Source organism: Hylobates moloch, unplaced genomic scaffold, assembly GCF_009828535.3.
Source record: "Hylobates moloch isolate HMO894 unplaced genomic scaffold, HMol_V3 SCAFFOLD_9, whole genome shotgun sequence".
In the NCBI taxonomy this organism is placed as follows: domain Eukaryota; kingdom Metazoa; phylum Chordata; class Mammalia; order Primates; family Hylobatidae; genus Hylobates; species Hylobates moloch.
This window is the reverse complement of record NW_026652284.1, coordinates 43,450,744-43,468,257: the sequence shown is the minus strand read 5'-3', so window position 1 is coordinate 43,468,257 and position 17,514 is coordinate 43,450,744. Positions and strand designations below refer to the sequence as shown.

Here is a 17,514-nt window from a genome sequence, read left to right as displayed (position 1 = left end):
CTATTACTTGATAGTTTACTTTCATTTTGATTTGGGTAAGCAAATATGACAATATATTTTAATACAGCATCTTTCAAAACGTAATATATGCCAAATTATTGCTGAAAAAATGTCTTACACCTTTTTCTTAACAATAAACTGAGCAAATTACATTAAAAGCTAGACCTGATAGATGTGCTTAACATACAGCATAGTTAAATCAGTTATTTGTTTGTGTGACAGTAGCTCTGAGAATGCTCATGTTTTATGAAGCAAGATAAAGAAAAACATAAAATGTCACTAACTCCTGTTTGGTGTGCCTGATCATCACAGAACCTTTCCTTCTTTGAAACGTTTTAAAAATCTTCCAAATAACTAGTAGAGCTGCTTCCACCACTCTTGGTGTAATTAACCTATTTTATTATACATCTATTTCTATTCTAATGCTAAAATCCTATGAAATTGAATAGTAAACATCAAGTAAAATGCTACCAATATTAGAAGAGAAAAATCTAGATTGAAATTTATACAATTAAATTACCTCAGTCTATGACAAATTAGCAAAACACATGAAGAACATTTTCTCAGATTTATTTAGAAACAATTTTAAAGGTGCAAGGAAAACAAATTCATATTTGAGATGTAGCTTATTTATAATAGGATATGCTGGTCATATTAATATTTGTTTTTAGGCTTATTTATAATAGGTTATAAGGTCATAACAATCCAAATACATAAAGTGACAACTGTTCTATAAGTTCCAATTGTGTAACATAGAATAATGGAGCTAATTTCTCTTCAATGGAATGCAATGCTTAAATAAATTATGTTTAGGAAATACAGAAGATAGCTTAAGAAAAGGAAAGTGCTCATATATAATAAAACAGCATTTTCCCTTCATTGCCCAAAGTTGATAAAAATAAAACCTACTTATTATAACTCTTTCAGGGTATGATGAAAAGTGATGTGAGCTCTATGTAACTCCAGCATTAAGACAATACAAGAAAAAATCAAGTTACTCAGAAAATCTGGTAGACTAAAATCCAACCGGTGTTATTTTGAACCTGTACACTTGAACTATCTTAAGTTTCCAGGTTTAATTTCTTAAAATTCTCATGATCAAGAACAATTCAATAAATATTTACTAATGTATCTTCAAGGGAATAAAATTGATTATGACACTTTCCAGTTTTGCCTTTGAGCCAAAGGGGCTAAATTCCACATTTGCTAATTGATTTCTAGTTTAACAGTCTCCAAAAATGTATTTTAAAGTTAAAGGGCTCTAATGTCTAACCATTGGTTAAAGAGAAATAATTTTTTAAAAACTGATATGGCAGCCTTTTACATGTAGCACTTATTCTGAGAATACTATCACATTCAGAAACAAAAATATAGGAAATCACAATCAATATGTGTATGTGCAATTCCAATATTGGTCTGCAATAATAATTCAAATATTTAATGAGTGAAAGGCTAAAGTGGGGCTCTCATTCTCAAAAAGAAAGAGTTCAAGACTCTCTAATGGCACATCCTTCACAATCTCTAAAGGATTCTGTTGCCTTTTAAGAACAGATGCCCCCCTCCACTCTCAAAATATTTTCTAATACTAAAGGCAACTTCTATCCCAGAAGATAATACCAAAAGTTTAGATACTCTTTCAGAAAAGCAATTGCTAATTAATAAATGGGAAAGAAAAAATTCCTTTAATCGGCAGCATAGACCTAAAAACATACCAGAAATTAAGAACTTTGTTGGTGAAATGTTATCATTATCTTGTGAAAGGCTTTTTAAATGTGACTAAGTCTGTAACAAATTATTTAAATTGCTCTAAAAAAGTCCATGAAGCAAACTATTCTTAGACTGAGGTTTTAAAATTTATTTCATTAACTTAAAGTTTTAAGCTTTCTGATGAATAATGAAGAAAATGATTTTCAATAATTTCTAACTTTCTCAGGACACTTCATGAAGACACACATTTAAAATAATCTTTAAAATCTTTTATAAAAATAGCAGAAAGTAATTTTTCTTATTTAAAAAAATTCTGAATAACCATTACAAATTATTCTTAGAATTTAATTTAGTTTAATTCAAATCTAAGAAGAGAAGGAAGGCAGGCTTTGGGGATCTATTTTAAAAAGGTCATTATCAAACCAGCAATTGGTATTAAAAATATTCTTTGGTAGATCTCCCCAATTATCTAATTTTTAAGGCAAAATTTTAACTTTTGCCCTGTAGTTGGTTATTATTTATTCACATAAGATGAATTTTTAATTTACCACAACTGTTATTTTACTCTGAAATTCTTATCTACCAAATTCTTTACCATGAATTTTGGACATTTTAGTCCATACTTATTGTTATATACTTTCATTTTTTAAAATTCTTATTTTTAAAAGGCACCAAAAAAAATTTTTGCTTCCTAACATCTTCACATTGCTAGGTTTTCTATGTTTTTAGATTAAGAAGATTCCACTTTTAAATGTAAGGAAACATTTCAAGCAAATTTCTTGTCCTATTAACCTAGGACACAACTGCGTAAGTTCATTCATTCTACACATGCACACACATTTTTTAGGTACTCATCTCAAATTCCCAACACACACTGTGGTTAGTTTTAATACCATGATCCTGTAGTAACTCTGTTTACAAGACATCCAGGGACTTTTAAATACTAACAATTTTAATGCAGTATCACACCACCTTTTAAAAAAAGTAGGATATTTCTGTTTTATAAAATTTTTAAATGTTCTGATAAGCATTTTTTTAAAAGAGCAAAATTCTTAACAACAAACACCAATACATACGCAAAATCAGAAAACAAAAATACCCAAGTGCCCTTGGAAGTTCCACACCACCATATCCTTGTCAGTACCACCCTGTAAAGAGGAGGCAGGGATAGCTATAAACAGTGAGTATAAAGCAAACCTCTGGGCAGCAGGCTAATCGATTTAAAAGTAAAAATCAAATTATGTCCCTGTAATAATTTCTACTAGGCTTTCATACACATACATTTCTTATAACTTCAAATGTTAATAGCTCAATACTTTCATAAAATGTTATAATCTAAAAATCTTAATTTAATTTCTAAAATGATATTTTACAATGAAATTTGCAAATAAGATATAAAAGTTAACCTAATATAAATGAAAAGTAGTAACAGTGGATTTCAGGTTTGAGCATTTCAAAAAATTTAGGCAATAAAATACAAAAAGCAAAAATTAGTTACCTCCAAAGTATTCTTATGGTAAAATAGAAAAGAATTCCCATGCATAAATTCTAAAATCAGGTTAACGTTACAGCTAATCAATCTGATTTATCCTGCATTCATATTTTACTTATTTGTAAATACTTTTCCATGACTACCTAAACACTTACTAATTGGTTAAATATACTACCTATATTAATTCCTGCTAAAACTAAAGAAACTAAAGGTCTACCTTTGTTTTTCAGAAGTGACTGATATAGTTTCAAAGTATTCAATGTTTCAGAAAAGGTGTTTATCAGGTTCTTAGGACATTTAAAAATGGCTCAAGGGATGATTTATAGCCCTTTTACCTTGATCATATTCACTACCTTGGATTTTGTTGACCAGATTCAGTTTTCTCCTTTTGAAACTCTTCCCTTACTCAAATAATTAAAGAATCTAAGATGTTATCAATATAAAGAGAAAAAATTAATATTTCTTATACACTTGCAAACACACCAAAAAGAATATGTATTCCAAGCAATGTAAGTAAGTTTCTTCAGTAAAAGTTTTTTTTCCTTGGGGATGTGTGTAACCGGTAATTTTTTATATATCTTAATTTTTCAAAGAACAGGATTCTAAAGAAAAAATATTAAAACATTCTTAGATAAAATTATTTTGACTACACAGCTCAAGAGGCAAATGATTACTGAAACAAAACTTCAAAGATAGCTATAGATATATGTTTTAGTTATCTGGCTTTCCAAATCTCACTTAAGACAGGAGCATCACATTTAATTTAGGAAACAACAAATTTAATCCTTAGAAAGGAAAATTTGCAGAATATCAAACCAAAATGTACATAGTGACAATCAGGATTACATTAAAAATGAAGGAATAACCCCCACCTGTGCATGTTATTAAAACACAAATAGCACCCTTCAAATTTTAAAACTATACTGATAAAGCAAATTCACTAATTTATTTTGCTCTATCTATTTATTATTCACTAAAATATTTTGGTAATAATATACAGATATAGAATGTGTCAATATTAGCCCACACTTATAAATCTTCCACAGCAGCTAAATTCTTTATAGAATTTCAAGTAGCAAAATTAGGCATATAAATTTAAAATAAGACTATCAATATATGAGGTTTCTCCTATTCCAACTGAAATAAAGATTTTGAGTACACAATATCATGACATTATTTCTGTATATTGGTGTAATTTAATAGTAGCTTCAGAAAAGGATGAACAGGTAGTATTTCTAAGGCATCACGAAACCTCAGTACAATCACTTCAAATTAAATATTGTGCTGTGCCCCATCTAAATAAGACTCTCTAAGCGATTACAGATTTTAGATTGGTGCACTCTGAGTGCATTTTCTAAATCAGACAAGTAGCTAGTTGCATAAAATACAAACATGAAGAAAGTTTTACACCACCCTATATGAGAGGAAGAAAAAAAATCACAATACCAGCACTTTTATTTAGATTGACAATAAACCAATCATAAAGTGTCCAAACAACCTGAATAACACGATGATCTAACAGAACTTGAATTCCTTCTTTTTTTATAGAGATTGAATTTATTGATATTAGTATCTGGTTTGTCAAAGTGGCAATTATTCAAGATCTAAGTCTCATTTATTTTAAATGCACAGCATAATTCTGACTACTTATAGACAATGTAACTGTTTTGAGCCAAAATACAATGAAAACGTAAGATAAAATGAAAAGGCTTTGTAAGTCTTAATGGCATTCTGAAACCTCTGGACAGAAGATCACTGGGCATGGAGGAGTTTCCCTTCTCTATTGATAGCTTAATCCTTTTCCAATCAATTTTGATTTAACTGTGGGTGATGAGATTAATCTTTTAATGAGTTCTTAGAAAGTTGTAATTGCTTCCAAAATCAGAAACCACAAGATGATGTACTCAAACACGTTACCGATGTGATGTTGTATGGAGGTATTTACAGAAAGTTGGAAGAACTCAGTTGTAAACACAAGTTAACATACAATAGACTACAAAAATAATAACTTGTTTATACAGTAGGGCAAGAAAAAACATTCTATATAAGAAGTCTGAAAATTCAGCTCTAACTTTAATCCATGTCTATAAATCATAAAAACAAAAGGAAATAAGGATTTATTTCAGAAACTCCATATACCTGTGGAAAATGGAACACAAGTAATTTCTACTGAAGATTAACCTTAATCCCCATTATAGCACAGCTAACAATTTACATATTTTAAATTTTGAAAATATTGCGGAAATCTAAAACATAAAAGCCGATAGTAGTTTATGGTCAGTAAACACTTTCTGTTAAATAACACAAATAAATTCAACTTAGAAAATGAAAACTCATAGGGCTCAGGATTTTAAACATCTTTTCATTTCAAAGGCGCAAAGTCACAGCCCATGTATAGGATGGACTTTAAAAATGGATGTGTAAACTTTTCCATGGTGTTGGTGTGTGTGCTTTCCTTCCCCCTAAAGAATTGCCTACTGCTTACAATTTTAAAGAATCTTCACCACTCTGTAATTTTCAACCAGAAGTCCTCAATGTACCTTAAGCCAAACTGAATATTAGGTATTTTACAGTTTTTACAAAATGGCTGTAAAATCACATTATGGGCATACATAGCTCTTTGATCTCACTGCACAGAATTCATAACTGTTCAATAATGCTATACCATTACACCGCACACCTTAAACTATTTCCATTTTTCCACAATTCCTTCCAAAATCAGCTTCCAAAGCAAAGCAATGTAACATGAAAAGTTCCTGGGAGGGCTTGTTACACAAAGGAACAGCTTGGATACAAACTATACACATATCCATCTTCGGTTGAGGCTGTTTATCCCTCCTGTCCCTCCATCACTCCTATGGGTGGGTGCACTGGAGTAACAGAAAGGGAAGGCTCTTCCATCACCACACCCTCCCAGCACCTCTGCTTTTGGTCCTCAGACAGTGATTCTGTGTAGGTGATGAAAACCATAAGAAAAGAGAAGCTGTCCCTTTAAAATGCCCTGCTCTGTCCCATATCCCACGTGGAACCAACATCAGCAGCACTTTCCCATTAACATCAATGTGATGCAAGAGACATCATCCTTTTATATACATAAAACCAGAAAACCTCAGCTTAACATTCTTTAGGAAGGATGAACAGGTGAAGCAAACGTGTCAGGAAGGGGGAAACCAAGCAACTCCACACCCCTCCCCAAAAGGTACTCCAGCCTTGCACTCCAGCCTCTCTGAGCACCATCACCTCTCTATCCCTCCTCTGCAGAGCCCAGTTTAAAGAAAGGAGGGAGCCACTAACAAAACCTGAAGCATAAATGCGACGAAAATGCAATCTAAAGCCGGAAAGGTTTATTCTTCCAATCACACATATTAACTCTATTAAGAAAATGGCATCACTTTTTTTTCCACCCAAAAAAACCCCGCAAAGATCATTAAAAGAGAGTTATAAAATAGCAAATATAGTGTTTATCTTATCTCAGATCAGTCCACATTACCAATAAGTTTAGCAGTTTCTGCACTACCACCTCCCCCCTCGCTCCCCCTGCTTCTCTTGCATCGGATTTTCACGTTTTCTCATTGTCGGTTGAGTTATAAAAGGCTTTTGCCCTTCGAAAGTTTTAAAAAATAAATAAATATTAACTCCTTGGTCCCTGCAAAGTCAAAATGGACTTCAGGGGAAAGGCGGTACATACTTTTACCTTTAGCGAGAAAAGGGGGAGCATCCCGGATTTTTAGGGATTTTTTGCGATTTTTTAAAAATTTTTATTTGGTTATATGCCTGAGTTCTCCCTCCATTTTGGTTGTTTATGATACTGACAACAAGCTGTCCCTGCTCTGTGCCGATCTCCTGCTTTCATTTAGCACCCCCTCCCCCTACCCCCCCTCGCAGCCACACACCCCGGGCTCACACCTCCCTGCAGACCCCGCACCCCGACCCCGGCTTGCCCACCTGAGGAAAGGGCAAAAACAAATTCATTTCTCCAGAAAAGAAAAACCTCTTTTGGAAAAGGGGCAAAGTTACCCCAAGTCACTCAAAGTGCCCCCCAAATATTGCCGACTGCGGGTTTCCGCCAGGCCCTTTGGGAAGCGACCTTCTCCCGGGATGTTTTGGTGGAAAATGCGGAAAGTTTACTCTCAAAACTGAATTTATATTAATTTTTCCCTTATTTTTCGGGTCTCTAATGTCTTCCGCTCTCGCTGCTGCCGCTGCCGCTGTCACAATATTCACAGCACCAGAGAGGAGGAGGAGGAGGAGGAGGAGGAAAACTTTTCAAACTTTCCAGACCCTGAATAAAGGTTTTTTTTTTTTTCCCACCGACCTCACCTTCGGGTCCCCAGCCGCATCGCCCCCTGCCCTGTCAGAAGCGACTTCGGGAGTCCTCGCAGCCCCGCGTAATTATTTTATTTTATTTTTTTTATTATTATTTTTCTCTCTGGGGTCCTGAGCAGGGGCTGAGACTAGCACAAACTTTTCCTCCTCCTGCCGCCGCCGCTGCTCCTCTGCCCCCTCGGCTAGTCCCATAATTTAAATAACCCTGATATTTCTCCCGCTAAACGCCTCGCCGCCGCCCCGGACCCCCGGAGAACTCACCGCGGGGCTTTAACATCCTCCCTCCGGCCCGTCCGCCGCCTCTACACCGCCCGCGGAATTTCTAATAATTTTTTTCTCATATTTCGGGCTGGACGCGGCGGGCCTGGAAATTGTTTCCTTACGCCTCTTTCCAGCAGCCATTGTAGTGTATGCGCTGCCCCTGCAGCCCAACTTGCAGCTGCCGCCGCCGCCGCCGCCGCCGCCGCCGACGTCGCGCCCACCGCTGCCTCCCCCTGCCTGTTCGGCCACCGCCCCCGCCTCCCGTCGGCCCGCCCCCAATCCCCGCCCGCCGCTGCGCCCGCCCCCCGGGCGCGCTCCGCCCGGGAGCTGGCCACTCGGAGCCGCCGCTGGCGGGAGCCGGCTCGCCCATTGGGCCGCGACACCGCCCGTCAAGCCGAAGTATTAAGAGACGGGCCGCGGCTGGGGGGCGCGGTGGGGCGGGGGAAGAGGGGGCGGGGTCGCGCTCACCGCCCCGCCCACTCCTCCGGCCTCGGCCCTCCTTTCGCCAGGCGGGGGCGGGGCGAGGCCCGCCCGCCCCTGCGGCCCAGGGCCCCGCGCGGCTGTCAGTCTGGCGGCGGCGCGCGCCGATTGGGCGGGCTGCCGCCGGGGAGCGGGGGCAGCAAGTTGGGATGCGCGCTACTTAAGGTCCTGCTGCGTGAGCCATTGACGTGTTTGGAGCTGGAGACGGCCTGGGTGCTGGCGAAGCGGAGGCCCGAGGTGAGTGGTTCCCCCGCCCTACCTCCGCGGCGGCCGCAGAAAAGCGGGAGGAGAGGGGTGCCCTTGGGCCGTAGCGGGGCCCAAATCCACTTCTGCGGCGCGGAGGCGCTCCTGCCAGGCTTCGCCGCGGCGCGGACCTCTTCCCGTTGCTCTTCCTCCCGCCACACGGGTCTGTTCGCGCAGGGGGCGAGGAAGATGACCCCTGCCTAGTCCGGGCAACCCCAGTTGTTCTTCCACTCTCCTGTGTAGCCTCTGAAGCGCAGTTGCCGGCCCCACCCCCAGTTCCCTGCGTTTTCCTCGCCCCTTGCTTCTCTTGGCATGGTCTCAGGGCACAGCAAGGTGTGTTCACCTGTGCGCGCCGTCCAGGATCAGGCGCTGACGGGCTACATCGCAGAAGGCGGCGAGGCCTCGGGTTCGCCCCTCGTTTCTCCTCGCCCTGCCCTCCCACCTCCGGCAGGCCACCCATGACTTCTTGCCCCCTTCCCCTCTGCACCTGGCAGTGGGTTAACGGCACGGCGTGTGCAGCTTCCGGGTTTAGCAGAGCCGCGGACCCTGCCCGGGCTCCGACCACGGGGCGTATGGGCATGAACGTGTTCAGAAACGTTTCCTTCCCCCTGCCCTTTCAAAGTTACTTAGAGAGGGGGGACGTGAACCACTGGATGGGAAATCAGGAACTGCTTTATTAAGCAGTTTGCCCTTCGGAGTGGATTTTAGAGTTATTCTCCGAATGTGCTATGGTTTTGTGGCCCCTCCTTCATATCTTTGCTTGGTTTTTCTTTCCGGCTATCCTCTGCAAGTAGGAGAGCCTTGTAACATTTGTTTAGTACATTCAAAAAGTAATAGATAAGGCCCCTTTAGCGGAGCACTCGATGTTGCACTTCAGCTCCGCTTCTCACTGTAAATTGACATTTCCTCTTCAATTCCAGTTAATACACGAGGAACTCATGCAAAGGAGGGGACTTTCGGAAATCCAAACTTAGAGTGCCTTGTATTTAGAATCCGGAAGGAAAAGGAAATGAAATGTGAAGAAACTCAGGCACCAAACTCGAACTGGGTATATGTGATGTTACCTAGGTATTATTTTTGAAGAATTTCTGACTGACAATAAAATATAGAGTAGGATACTTTCATGTAAGGCACGAAACTTAAATTTAATGCAAGGTTGTCTGATCCTTGTTGAGATTATTAAGTCTAAGGTGTATGAATAGCTAAGAAGAGTTCTGTGTTCTCACATCATAGGATAGATGTAAAAAAGAAAGCTGTGAACTTATTTACTATCGTCATCTCTCTTAGGAAGAAGTCAAGTGTGGAAAAAAATTGTCTTCAGGAGAGGAAGAAGCTTGTAGATTTAATTGAACAGCATCTTGATTTCTTTTTTGCTAATTTGTTACTGTTGGCTTGATATTTTCTTGTATTGTTCAATGAAAATCATAAAATTATTCAGCGATTACTTAATGGACACCAGAATAACCAAACCCTTTTCCATTCTCTTTTTGCAAAGGCTGGTCTCCTTTGGCCTGGACATCCTGATCTTTCCCATAGTAGAACTGGGCTGGGTGACTCTTTTTTTGTTTTTTGTTTTTTTTTTTGAGACGGCGTGTCCCACTGTCGCTTGGGCTGGAGTGCAGTGGCCCGATCTCGGCTCACTGCAACCTCTGCTTCCCAGGTTCAAGCGATTCTCTTGCCTCAGCCTCCTGAGTAGCTGGGATTACAGGCGCATGCCACCACGCTCAGCTAATTTTTGTATTTTTAGTAGAGAGGGGGTTTCACCATGTTGGCCAGGCTGGTCTTGAACTCCTGACCTCGTGATCCGCCCGACTCGGCCTCCTAAACTTTTGCAAAGCTGTATCTCTAGGAATTGAATTGGAAGATTACTGAAGCACAGTAGCATTCCCTGACTTCCTGCAACGCAGGGAAATAATCACTTAAAAAGAAGATGCCACTGGAAGTAAAATTTCAACTCTTTTGTTTTTGAAACAGTATAGCTTTTCATAAGGTCAACTAAGCAATAACTTGGCTTTTTGGTGTGTTGGCTACCCTACTATTGGCCATAAAATAGGCACTCTGGTACTTCAGTTGTTGAATGTTTTTGCCAAAGTTGGGCTGTACTGAATTTCATTCTTATTTTGTACGCTAATTGGTTTAAAATAGGAAGTAATTGCTGGAATGCATACTGTATTCTTAGGTTTTATTAGTACATTTGGTTGCTTAAACTTAAGAAAAAAGGGTAAAAAACAACTGAATTATAATTGAACTATCTTTCTTTTTTGTTTTTTTGAGACAGGGTCTCTCTCTGTCACCCAGGCTGGAGTGCACCGGTGCAATCACAGCTCACTGCAGCCTTGACTTCCTGGGCTATCCCGCCTTAGCCTTCCAAGTAGCTGGGACCACAGGCACACGGCACGACACCAGGCTAATTTTTGTATTTTTGGTAGAAATGGGGTTTCTCTGTGTCCCCTAGGTTGATCTCGAACTGCTGAGCTTAAGCAGCCCTCCCGCTCCAGCCTCCCAAAGTGCTGGGATTACAGGCGCGAGACACCGCACCCGGCCTGTAGATGCATTTCAATCCAATATATGGCCTTTGTGTTGAGGCATGGCAATACAAAGGAAAAACACGTTCAAGTTTTTATTCACAAAATACAGAGAATACATGAAGTTCCTCACTAAGTGATCATTATGCCAAAATCAAAATTTCAGGTACTTTTAGTGCTATTGAGATGTATTGATTTATTTTCTGTCAACTACTGTATAATTATTTTTTTTTCTGTCTACCCTCAGTAAGAAGACTGTTAGAATGCCCTTGGTAACACAGAGGCTGAGAGATCCTGACATAAATCCTTGCTTGTTGGTAGGATGGTTTGCTTTAATTTTCATGGGTGTTAAGTTGGAAAAACAGGCTGCTTTTAGTTTTGTGGGCCTTTGTTTTCTGCAGTTGTTGAATAAAGTTGTTTCTCTAGAAAAATATTGCTGGCCAGCATATCCTATTTAACTAGAGCATTTTTAGATGTTTATAATTTCTCTAACAAACATTCATCTTTTCTTTAGTTTTCCTTATTTGTATAATATGCAAGCATTTGGTTGTCACTGTAAAACTAGACAGGAAACTGTAACACTGAGAATATTTAGTCCAAACATGGAAAACTGGAAGGTATGATATTTTTAAACTGTCACTGACATTTATTGTTTCACTAGCAATAATATCATCATGTCCTTGACAACCTGGCTGAGAGTAATGGGCTGATAATAGAATTAGCCTATTTAAAGCTTAAAGGTTTTCACAAAGGTATCTGATAAACAAAATGTTTTAAGAGTAAGCTTTTATTGGCATTTATTTGGTATGATTTGCTATACTTGTGGCTTTGCTACATTTGAATAATGTAGTTATCATACCTATCCCATGAAAATTATACTGTTTAGTTATATGCATTTTCCAAATATATACATTAAATATTTGGCATAGAAATTCAGCTTTGTTCTGTTTAGGTAGAATGTGTTTCTTAGATATGTGTTGCAAGCTATCTACCCATATAGCTAAAGCTTTCCTTTAGATCTGTGGTCCCCAACCTTTTGGGCACCAAGGACCGGTGTTGTGAAAGACAATTTTTCCACGGACGGGGAAGGGGGTGGGTGTCAACAGGCATTAGATTCTCATAAGGAGCTTGCAGCCTAGATCCCTCACATGCACGCAATTCACAATAGGGTTCATGCTCCTATGAGAATCTAATGCTGCCACTGATGTGACCGGAAGGGGAGCTCAGGCGGTAAGGCTCACTTGCCCACTGCTCATCTCCTGCTATCTGGCCGGGTTCCTAACAGACCACAGACCAGTACCACTTTGTGGCCTGGGGGTTGGGGACCCCTGCTTTAGGTGACTTCACAGAATCATACCTTTCACTTTTAAGTTTGTTATTCAATCTACTTCAGTTCACACAGCTTAAATTTAATCCACATGTGGCACCTACTTTCCTTTGAATTTATAGCTTGTGTTGTTGACTTTGGTTTTGAAGTAATATCTATTAAAATTGCTTATATAATAGTGTATTTGTATAATGGAGTAAATGGTAGCCAAAAACGCATTGAGATGAATGGTGTTAATTTAGGTTGCCTTGGTGTAGACCAGTTATTAGTGATTTACTTGGAATCTTGAAACCAACATTATGATCAAACATTCAAGCCAAAGTGAAAATCTGGAAAAGCAGGAGAGATGTACTGTGAGTCAGGAGATGGATTCTGATTCTAGTTGTGCAGTAGTCATTTAACACATTGCACCTTGCCTCAGTTTCTTACTAAAATGGTTACTGGATTAATTGATCACAGTTATTTGGCTCAAATTCCTGTGATCACATATTCAGAAAACTGGCCCATATTATAAAAAGGAAGGTGTTAGCCTGAGCAGAGTGCATACTGGGATAGTTGGCGAGATTGTCCAGTTTTTATTAGTCTACCCATCAAAATGAACACAAACGAACTATTTCACATTATTTGCTTCTGGGGAAGCAGCTTTTGTTTGTTTGTTTGCTTTTTGATCCTATTCTACCTTTTAAATGATGCCTCTCTTATGTCTGTAAGGAATCTGATGCTTCCACCAGATGTCTGGATGAAAATAACTATGACAAGGAAAGGTGTTCCACTTACTTCTTGAGGTACAAAAACTGCCGGAGATTCTGGGTAAGCCTAGATCGGTTAGCTTTGTGTTAAAACCCATCTCCTAGGCTTGAAACTGAAGCCTAAAATTAGTCAGTACCCACAATGCTTTCCCACTGATGGCTGTAGGGAAACTTAACTTTTCAGCTTTATCCTCTGTGTGCTACTTCAGCCCTGAAAGATCCTTGAGAGCTCTTGGTAGCTGCCTCGTCGTCCTCTAAGCTATAAGAATGCAATTTTAATATAGGTGGGTCTTCGTAGGCATTTAAGTATCTGCAGCCCTAAAACAATGTCTTTGTTATAAATTTAGTTTTCCTGGAGATGAACAGAATGTTTAACTTCCCTTATCATAACACATCATGTTAGGCTTCCATTTCTGCCTTTTTCTCTCTCACTGCTATCCATGGAAGTTAAAATGGTCCATTTTTCTGAAAACATTGGTATATAATTTCTGTTTCCTTGAACCACTGGATCCAGCTATTTCCTTTCCCTTTGCTAAATGCACTGTTGGTTTTATTTCACGATTATTCAGTAGCTCTTCTTGATGGACTGTATATACTTTTGTACTTTGTATATTCCTATCCCAATTGCTGTTAATGTATTCCTGTGGGAATGACTACTTCTATTTAATTGTTAATAATTTAAATACCTTTATCTGGAGTCCTATAATTAGGTTTTGGGGTTTTTGTTTTTTTTTTCTTAAACTTGGTTTTTAGAATTTCGTTTTTGAGGAAGCAATAGCAAATTACTGGCAAATGGTTAGCATTTAATACATGACTGATTTTGGCTTCTTCTTTTTATTTTAATGCCTGTACACAGAATTCTATCGTGATGCAGAGAAGAAAGAATGGAGTGAAGCCATTTATGCCTACGGCAGCAGAAAGAGATGAAATTTTGAGAGCAGTGGGAAAGATGCCCTATTGAATGTTTGCATTAAAAGTGTTTATATAACCTAGAAGCAGGTGAATATTTCTAATAAATGATTGCTGTAACATTTAAGACTGTACACCCCTTACCCAGACAGACCTTAAGTTCTTCAAGTGGAGACGGTGAAATCACCCCGTGTCCTTTTTGCTTGCTCTCAGTGCCATGCCGATGGTATGTTGCTGCTGGCTGTGCTGTGGCATGAGTTTGTATGACTTTCTGGAGGCATGGAGTTAGGTAAGGCTACATGAGAAATTGAGCATTTCCACTGGGTTTTGAAAGAAGAGTATGATGTGAACAAGTAGAGACTGAATGGGGCTGAGATGAAGGCAGTGTTTCCAAGGAAAGAAAATGTTATGAGCAAGAGTGTGAGGCAAGGGAAGCTGGAACCACATTCAGAGAGTATCCTGTAGATTGTTCCACCTAGAATCTCGGGTGGAGCAGTGGTGGGAGAAGACTGGAAAGGTAAGTTGAAGGTAAGGAATGTGTGGCAGGCCTCAGATCCCAGGCTCATTCCTCAAATCAGTTCTTACTTCCCTCACTTATTTTTGTTTAAATAAGGTTAGTACATTCACTAGGGGCAAGTGGGTTTTTCTAAATAAATGGCATAAAAAAGAACTGGTTGTCTTTCTTTAAAGAAAGGCTTAGTTACAGGATTCTGTGATTAAAATCCTTAAATATTGAGTAGCCTTCTGCAGCTGTAGTATCAGTTTTTGAACCACAGTAATGGGAAGAAAGACAAATGGATTCCCTTAGAAGTAGGATTTCTATTTGCAGGATGAGTTGGGCAGGGAAAAGGGTCAGGGTTCATCAGATGAACTCAACACTGGGATGAGACTAGAACTTCACTTTATGATATAAACACAATACGAGTATTCAGTGTGGTGACTGGGGTAGATTGTGAAGCAGCCCTCCTTGTGCCCACTGCCTTTTAGAATCGTTTGTTTCATTCATGGTAGTTTTATGAAGACATACTATTATTGAATGAAATTTAATGTGTACTTGAGAACATTGCTTTTGTCCTTCTCTTCATGTGGTCTTGGGTCAAGAACATTGTTTTAATGGCTGCCGACAATGAACTGTCTGTCTGAGTCTAAAACCAAGCTCAGGTTTTTAAGCCACATGACCTTGATTGTTAAATGTAGTTATATTTGAATAAAAAATGGATCATTTCCAAAATTCTTTTGATTTGTATTGACTGCTATAAAAATGATGGATTAAAATAGGACCAGAAAAGAATGAATGCATACCTGTGTAAGAAGTATTTTTGTACTTTTAATCACACTTGTTAAAGGGCTTGGAATTTTAATGTCACTTCTTTGAATGTACATACCAATATCAACATTCATCTTGTAACTAGTTGTCCTGATGCCACTCTTGTTGAGTCTTTATTTTCAGTACCTTTACCTTATTGCTGAGCACTTCAGGTAAAGACTTGGACACCCGCCTTCCACCAGGCCCTCCTGCCCGTTGGGCCTCTGGGTTGAGGTTGATGTAGGTTCAAGAACTGCAGTTGGCTGCTAGGCGCAGTGGCTTATGCCTGTAATCCCAGCACTTTGGGAGGCCAAGGCAGGCGGATCACGAGGTCAGAAGATCAAGACCATCCTTGCTAACATGGTGAAACCCTGTCTCTACTAAAAATACAAAAAAAAAAATTAGCTGGGCGTGGTAGTGGGCGCCTGTAGTCCCAGCTACTCGGGAGGCTGAGGCAGGAGAATGGTGTGAACCTGGGAGGTGGAGCTTGCAGTGAGCCACGATGGCGCCACTGCACTCCAGCCTGGGCGACAGAGCGAGACTCTGTCATAAAAAAAAAAAAAACTGCAGTTGGCTTACCAGTGTCACTCTGTAGGGAGCTATAGTTCTGGATATTGGGGAAGAAACTTTTTTTTTGAGATGAGTTCTGCTCTGTTGCCGAGGCTGGAGTGCAGTGGTGTGATCTTGGCTCACGGAACCTCTACCTGCCAGGTTGAAGTGATTCTCATGCCTCAGCCTCCCAAGTAGCTGGGATTACAGGCACCCATCACCACGCCCAGCTAATTTTTGTATTTTTAGTAGAGATGGGGTTTCACCATGTTGCCAGGCTGGTCTCAAACTCCTGACCTCAAACTCCTGGACTCAAGTGATCCACCTGCCTCAGCCTCCTAAAGTGCTGGTATTACAGGCATGAGCCACTGCACCTGGCCCAAGGGAGAAATGTTTAAATGCTCAGGACCAAGGGGTAGCTCAGTCCAAAGCTGGATGTGGGGGCAGAACTAGCCTGCAGGGTTCGAGTGATCACCAGAGCCTCCCTCCTAGGACTGTGGCATATGGAGTCCACACAAAGACAGGTCTATTACTTGACTTCCTGAAAGACTTTAAAAAGATAACAGCCTTATTGAGATATGTCATGTATATCAACTCTTTAAAGTATGCAATTCAGTGATCTTGTATATTCATGAAGTTGTGCAGCCATCACCACAATCGATTTTAGAAAGTAATCATTTCATTACCCCAAACTGAAACCCTGTACCCGTTAGCACTCACTCCCCTTTTCATTTTACTTTTTATTTTATTTTATGTTTTTTTTGAGAGAGACTTGCTGTATCGCCCAGGCTGCAGTGCAGTGGCGCAATCTCAACTCACTGCAACCTCTGCCTGCCAGGCTCAAGCGATTCTTGTGCCTCAGACTCCCAAGTACCTGGGATTACAGGCATGAGCCACCACGTCTGGCTAATTTTTGTATTTTTAGTAGTGACGGGCTTTCACCGTGTTGGCCAGGCTGTCTCGAACTGCTGACCTCAGGTAATCCACCCTCCTCAGCCTCCCAAAGTGCTGGGATTACAGGCGTGAGCCACCGCGCCTGGCTCATTTTATTTTTTAGAGATGAGATCTCACTCTGTTGCCCAGGCTTCACTGCGTTGGCATCATCATAGCTTACTGCAGCCTTCAGCTCCTGGCCTCAAGGCATCCTCCTGCCTCAGCCTCCTGAGTAGCTGGAGTAGTATCTGCGTGCCTGGCTCCCATTTTCTCCTAATGCCAACCTTCAACACTTAGGCAACTGGTAATCTACTTTCTCTTTATCTTATTGCCTATTTATAGACATTTATATAAATGGAATCATATAATATGTGGTCTTTTGTGACTGGCCTCTTTGACAACCTGATGTTTTCAAGGTTCATTTATGTTGTTGCATGTATCAGTGCTTTAGCATTCCATTGTATGGTTATACCACATTTTATTTATCCATGAATCAGCTGATGGGCATTTGGATTTCCACTTCTTGCCTATTATGAGTCATGCTGTTTTTTGAACATTTTGTACAAGTTTTTATGTGGACACTAATTTCTCCTTAAGATATATACCTCGGAGTTGAATTGCTGGGTCAGGTGGTACCTTTTGAGGCACAAACAGTTTTTCAAAGTGGCTGCACTGTGTATGAGAGTTCCAAATTTCTCAACTTCCTC

General features: G+C 39.9%; 2 protein-coding genes across 9 annotated transcripts in view; one reads left to right on the top strand and one right to left on the bottom strand.

Annotated features, from left to right (window-relative positions):
- Positions 1 to 7,922, bottom strand: part of PLAG1 (PLAG1 zinc finger) — a 47,010-nt gene extending 39,088 nt beyond the window's left edge. For all 3 annotated transcript variants that reach the window (XM_058444521.1, XM_058444522.1, XM_032759745.2), the window contains exon 1: positions 7,787 to 7,922. The gene's annotated coding sequence lies outside the window, so the exon portion shown is untranslated. The remainder of the gene's footprint in view (positions 1 to 7,786) is intronic.
- A 495-nt stretch (positions 7,923 to 8,417) lies between these two features.
- On the top strand, positions 8,418 to 15,702 carry CHCHD7 (coiled-coil-helix-coiled-coil-helix domain containing 7). Of its 6 annotated transcripts, XM_032759738.2 has the most exons (6): positions 8,418 to 8,503; positions 9,430 to 9,577; positions 11,282 to 11,351; positions 13,073 to 13,171; positions 13,967 to 14,109; positions 14,233 to 15,702. In XM_032759738.2, exons 2-5 carry the CDS (start codon positions 9,519 to 9,521, stop codon positions 14,069 to 14,071), a joined length of 333 nt encoding a protein of 110 aa, XP_032615629.1. In that variant the 5' UTR covers positions 8,418 to 8,503; positions 9,430 to 9,518; the 3' UTR covers positions 14,072 to 14,109; positions 14,233 to 15,702. The 6 variants fall into 6 exon arrangements, with proteins under 6 accessions (XP_032615629.1, XP_032615628.1, XP_032615630.1 ...); XM_032759737.2 differs by having other exon boundaries at positions 13,967 to 15,701; XM_032759739.2 differs by lacking the exon at positions 9,430 to 9,577 and having other exon boundaries at positions 13,967 to 15,701.
- The last annotated feature ends 1,812 nt before the right edge of the window (positions 15,703 to 17,514 follow it).

Coding starts and splice junctions, on each gene's coding strand:
- CHCHD7 (XM_032759738.2), top strand. CDS start 9,519: ATGAAATGTGAAGAAACTCAGGCACCAAACTCGAACTGGGTATATGTG. Junction 9,578..11,281: donor GTATATGTGATGTTACCTAG/GTATTATTTTTG, acceptor GTCTACCCTCAG/TAAGAAGACTGTTAGAATGC. Junction 13,172..13,966: donor AAAACTGCCGGAGATTCTGG/GTAAGCCTAGAT, acceptor GCCTGTACACAG/AATTCTATCGTGATGCAGAG.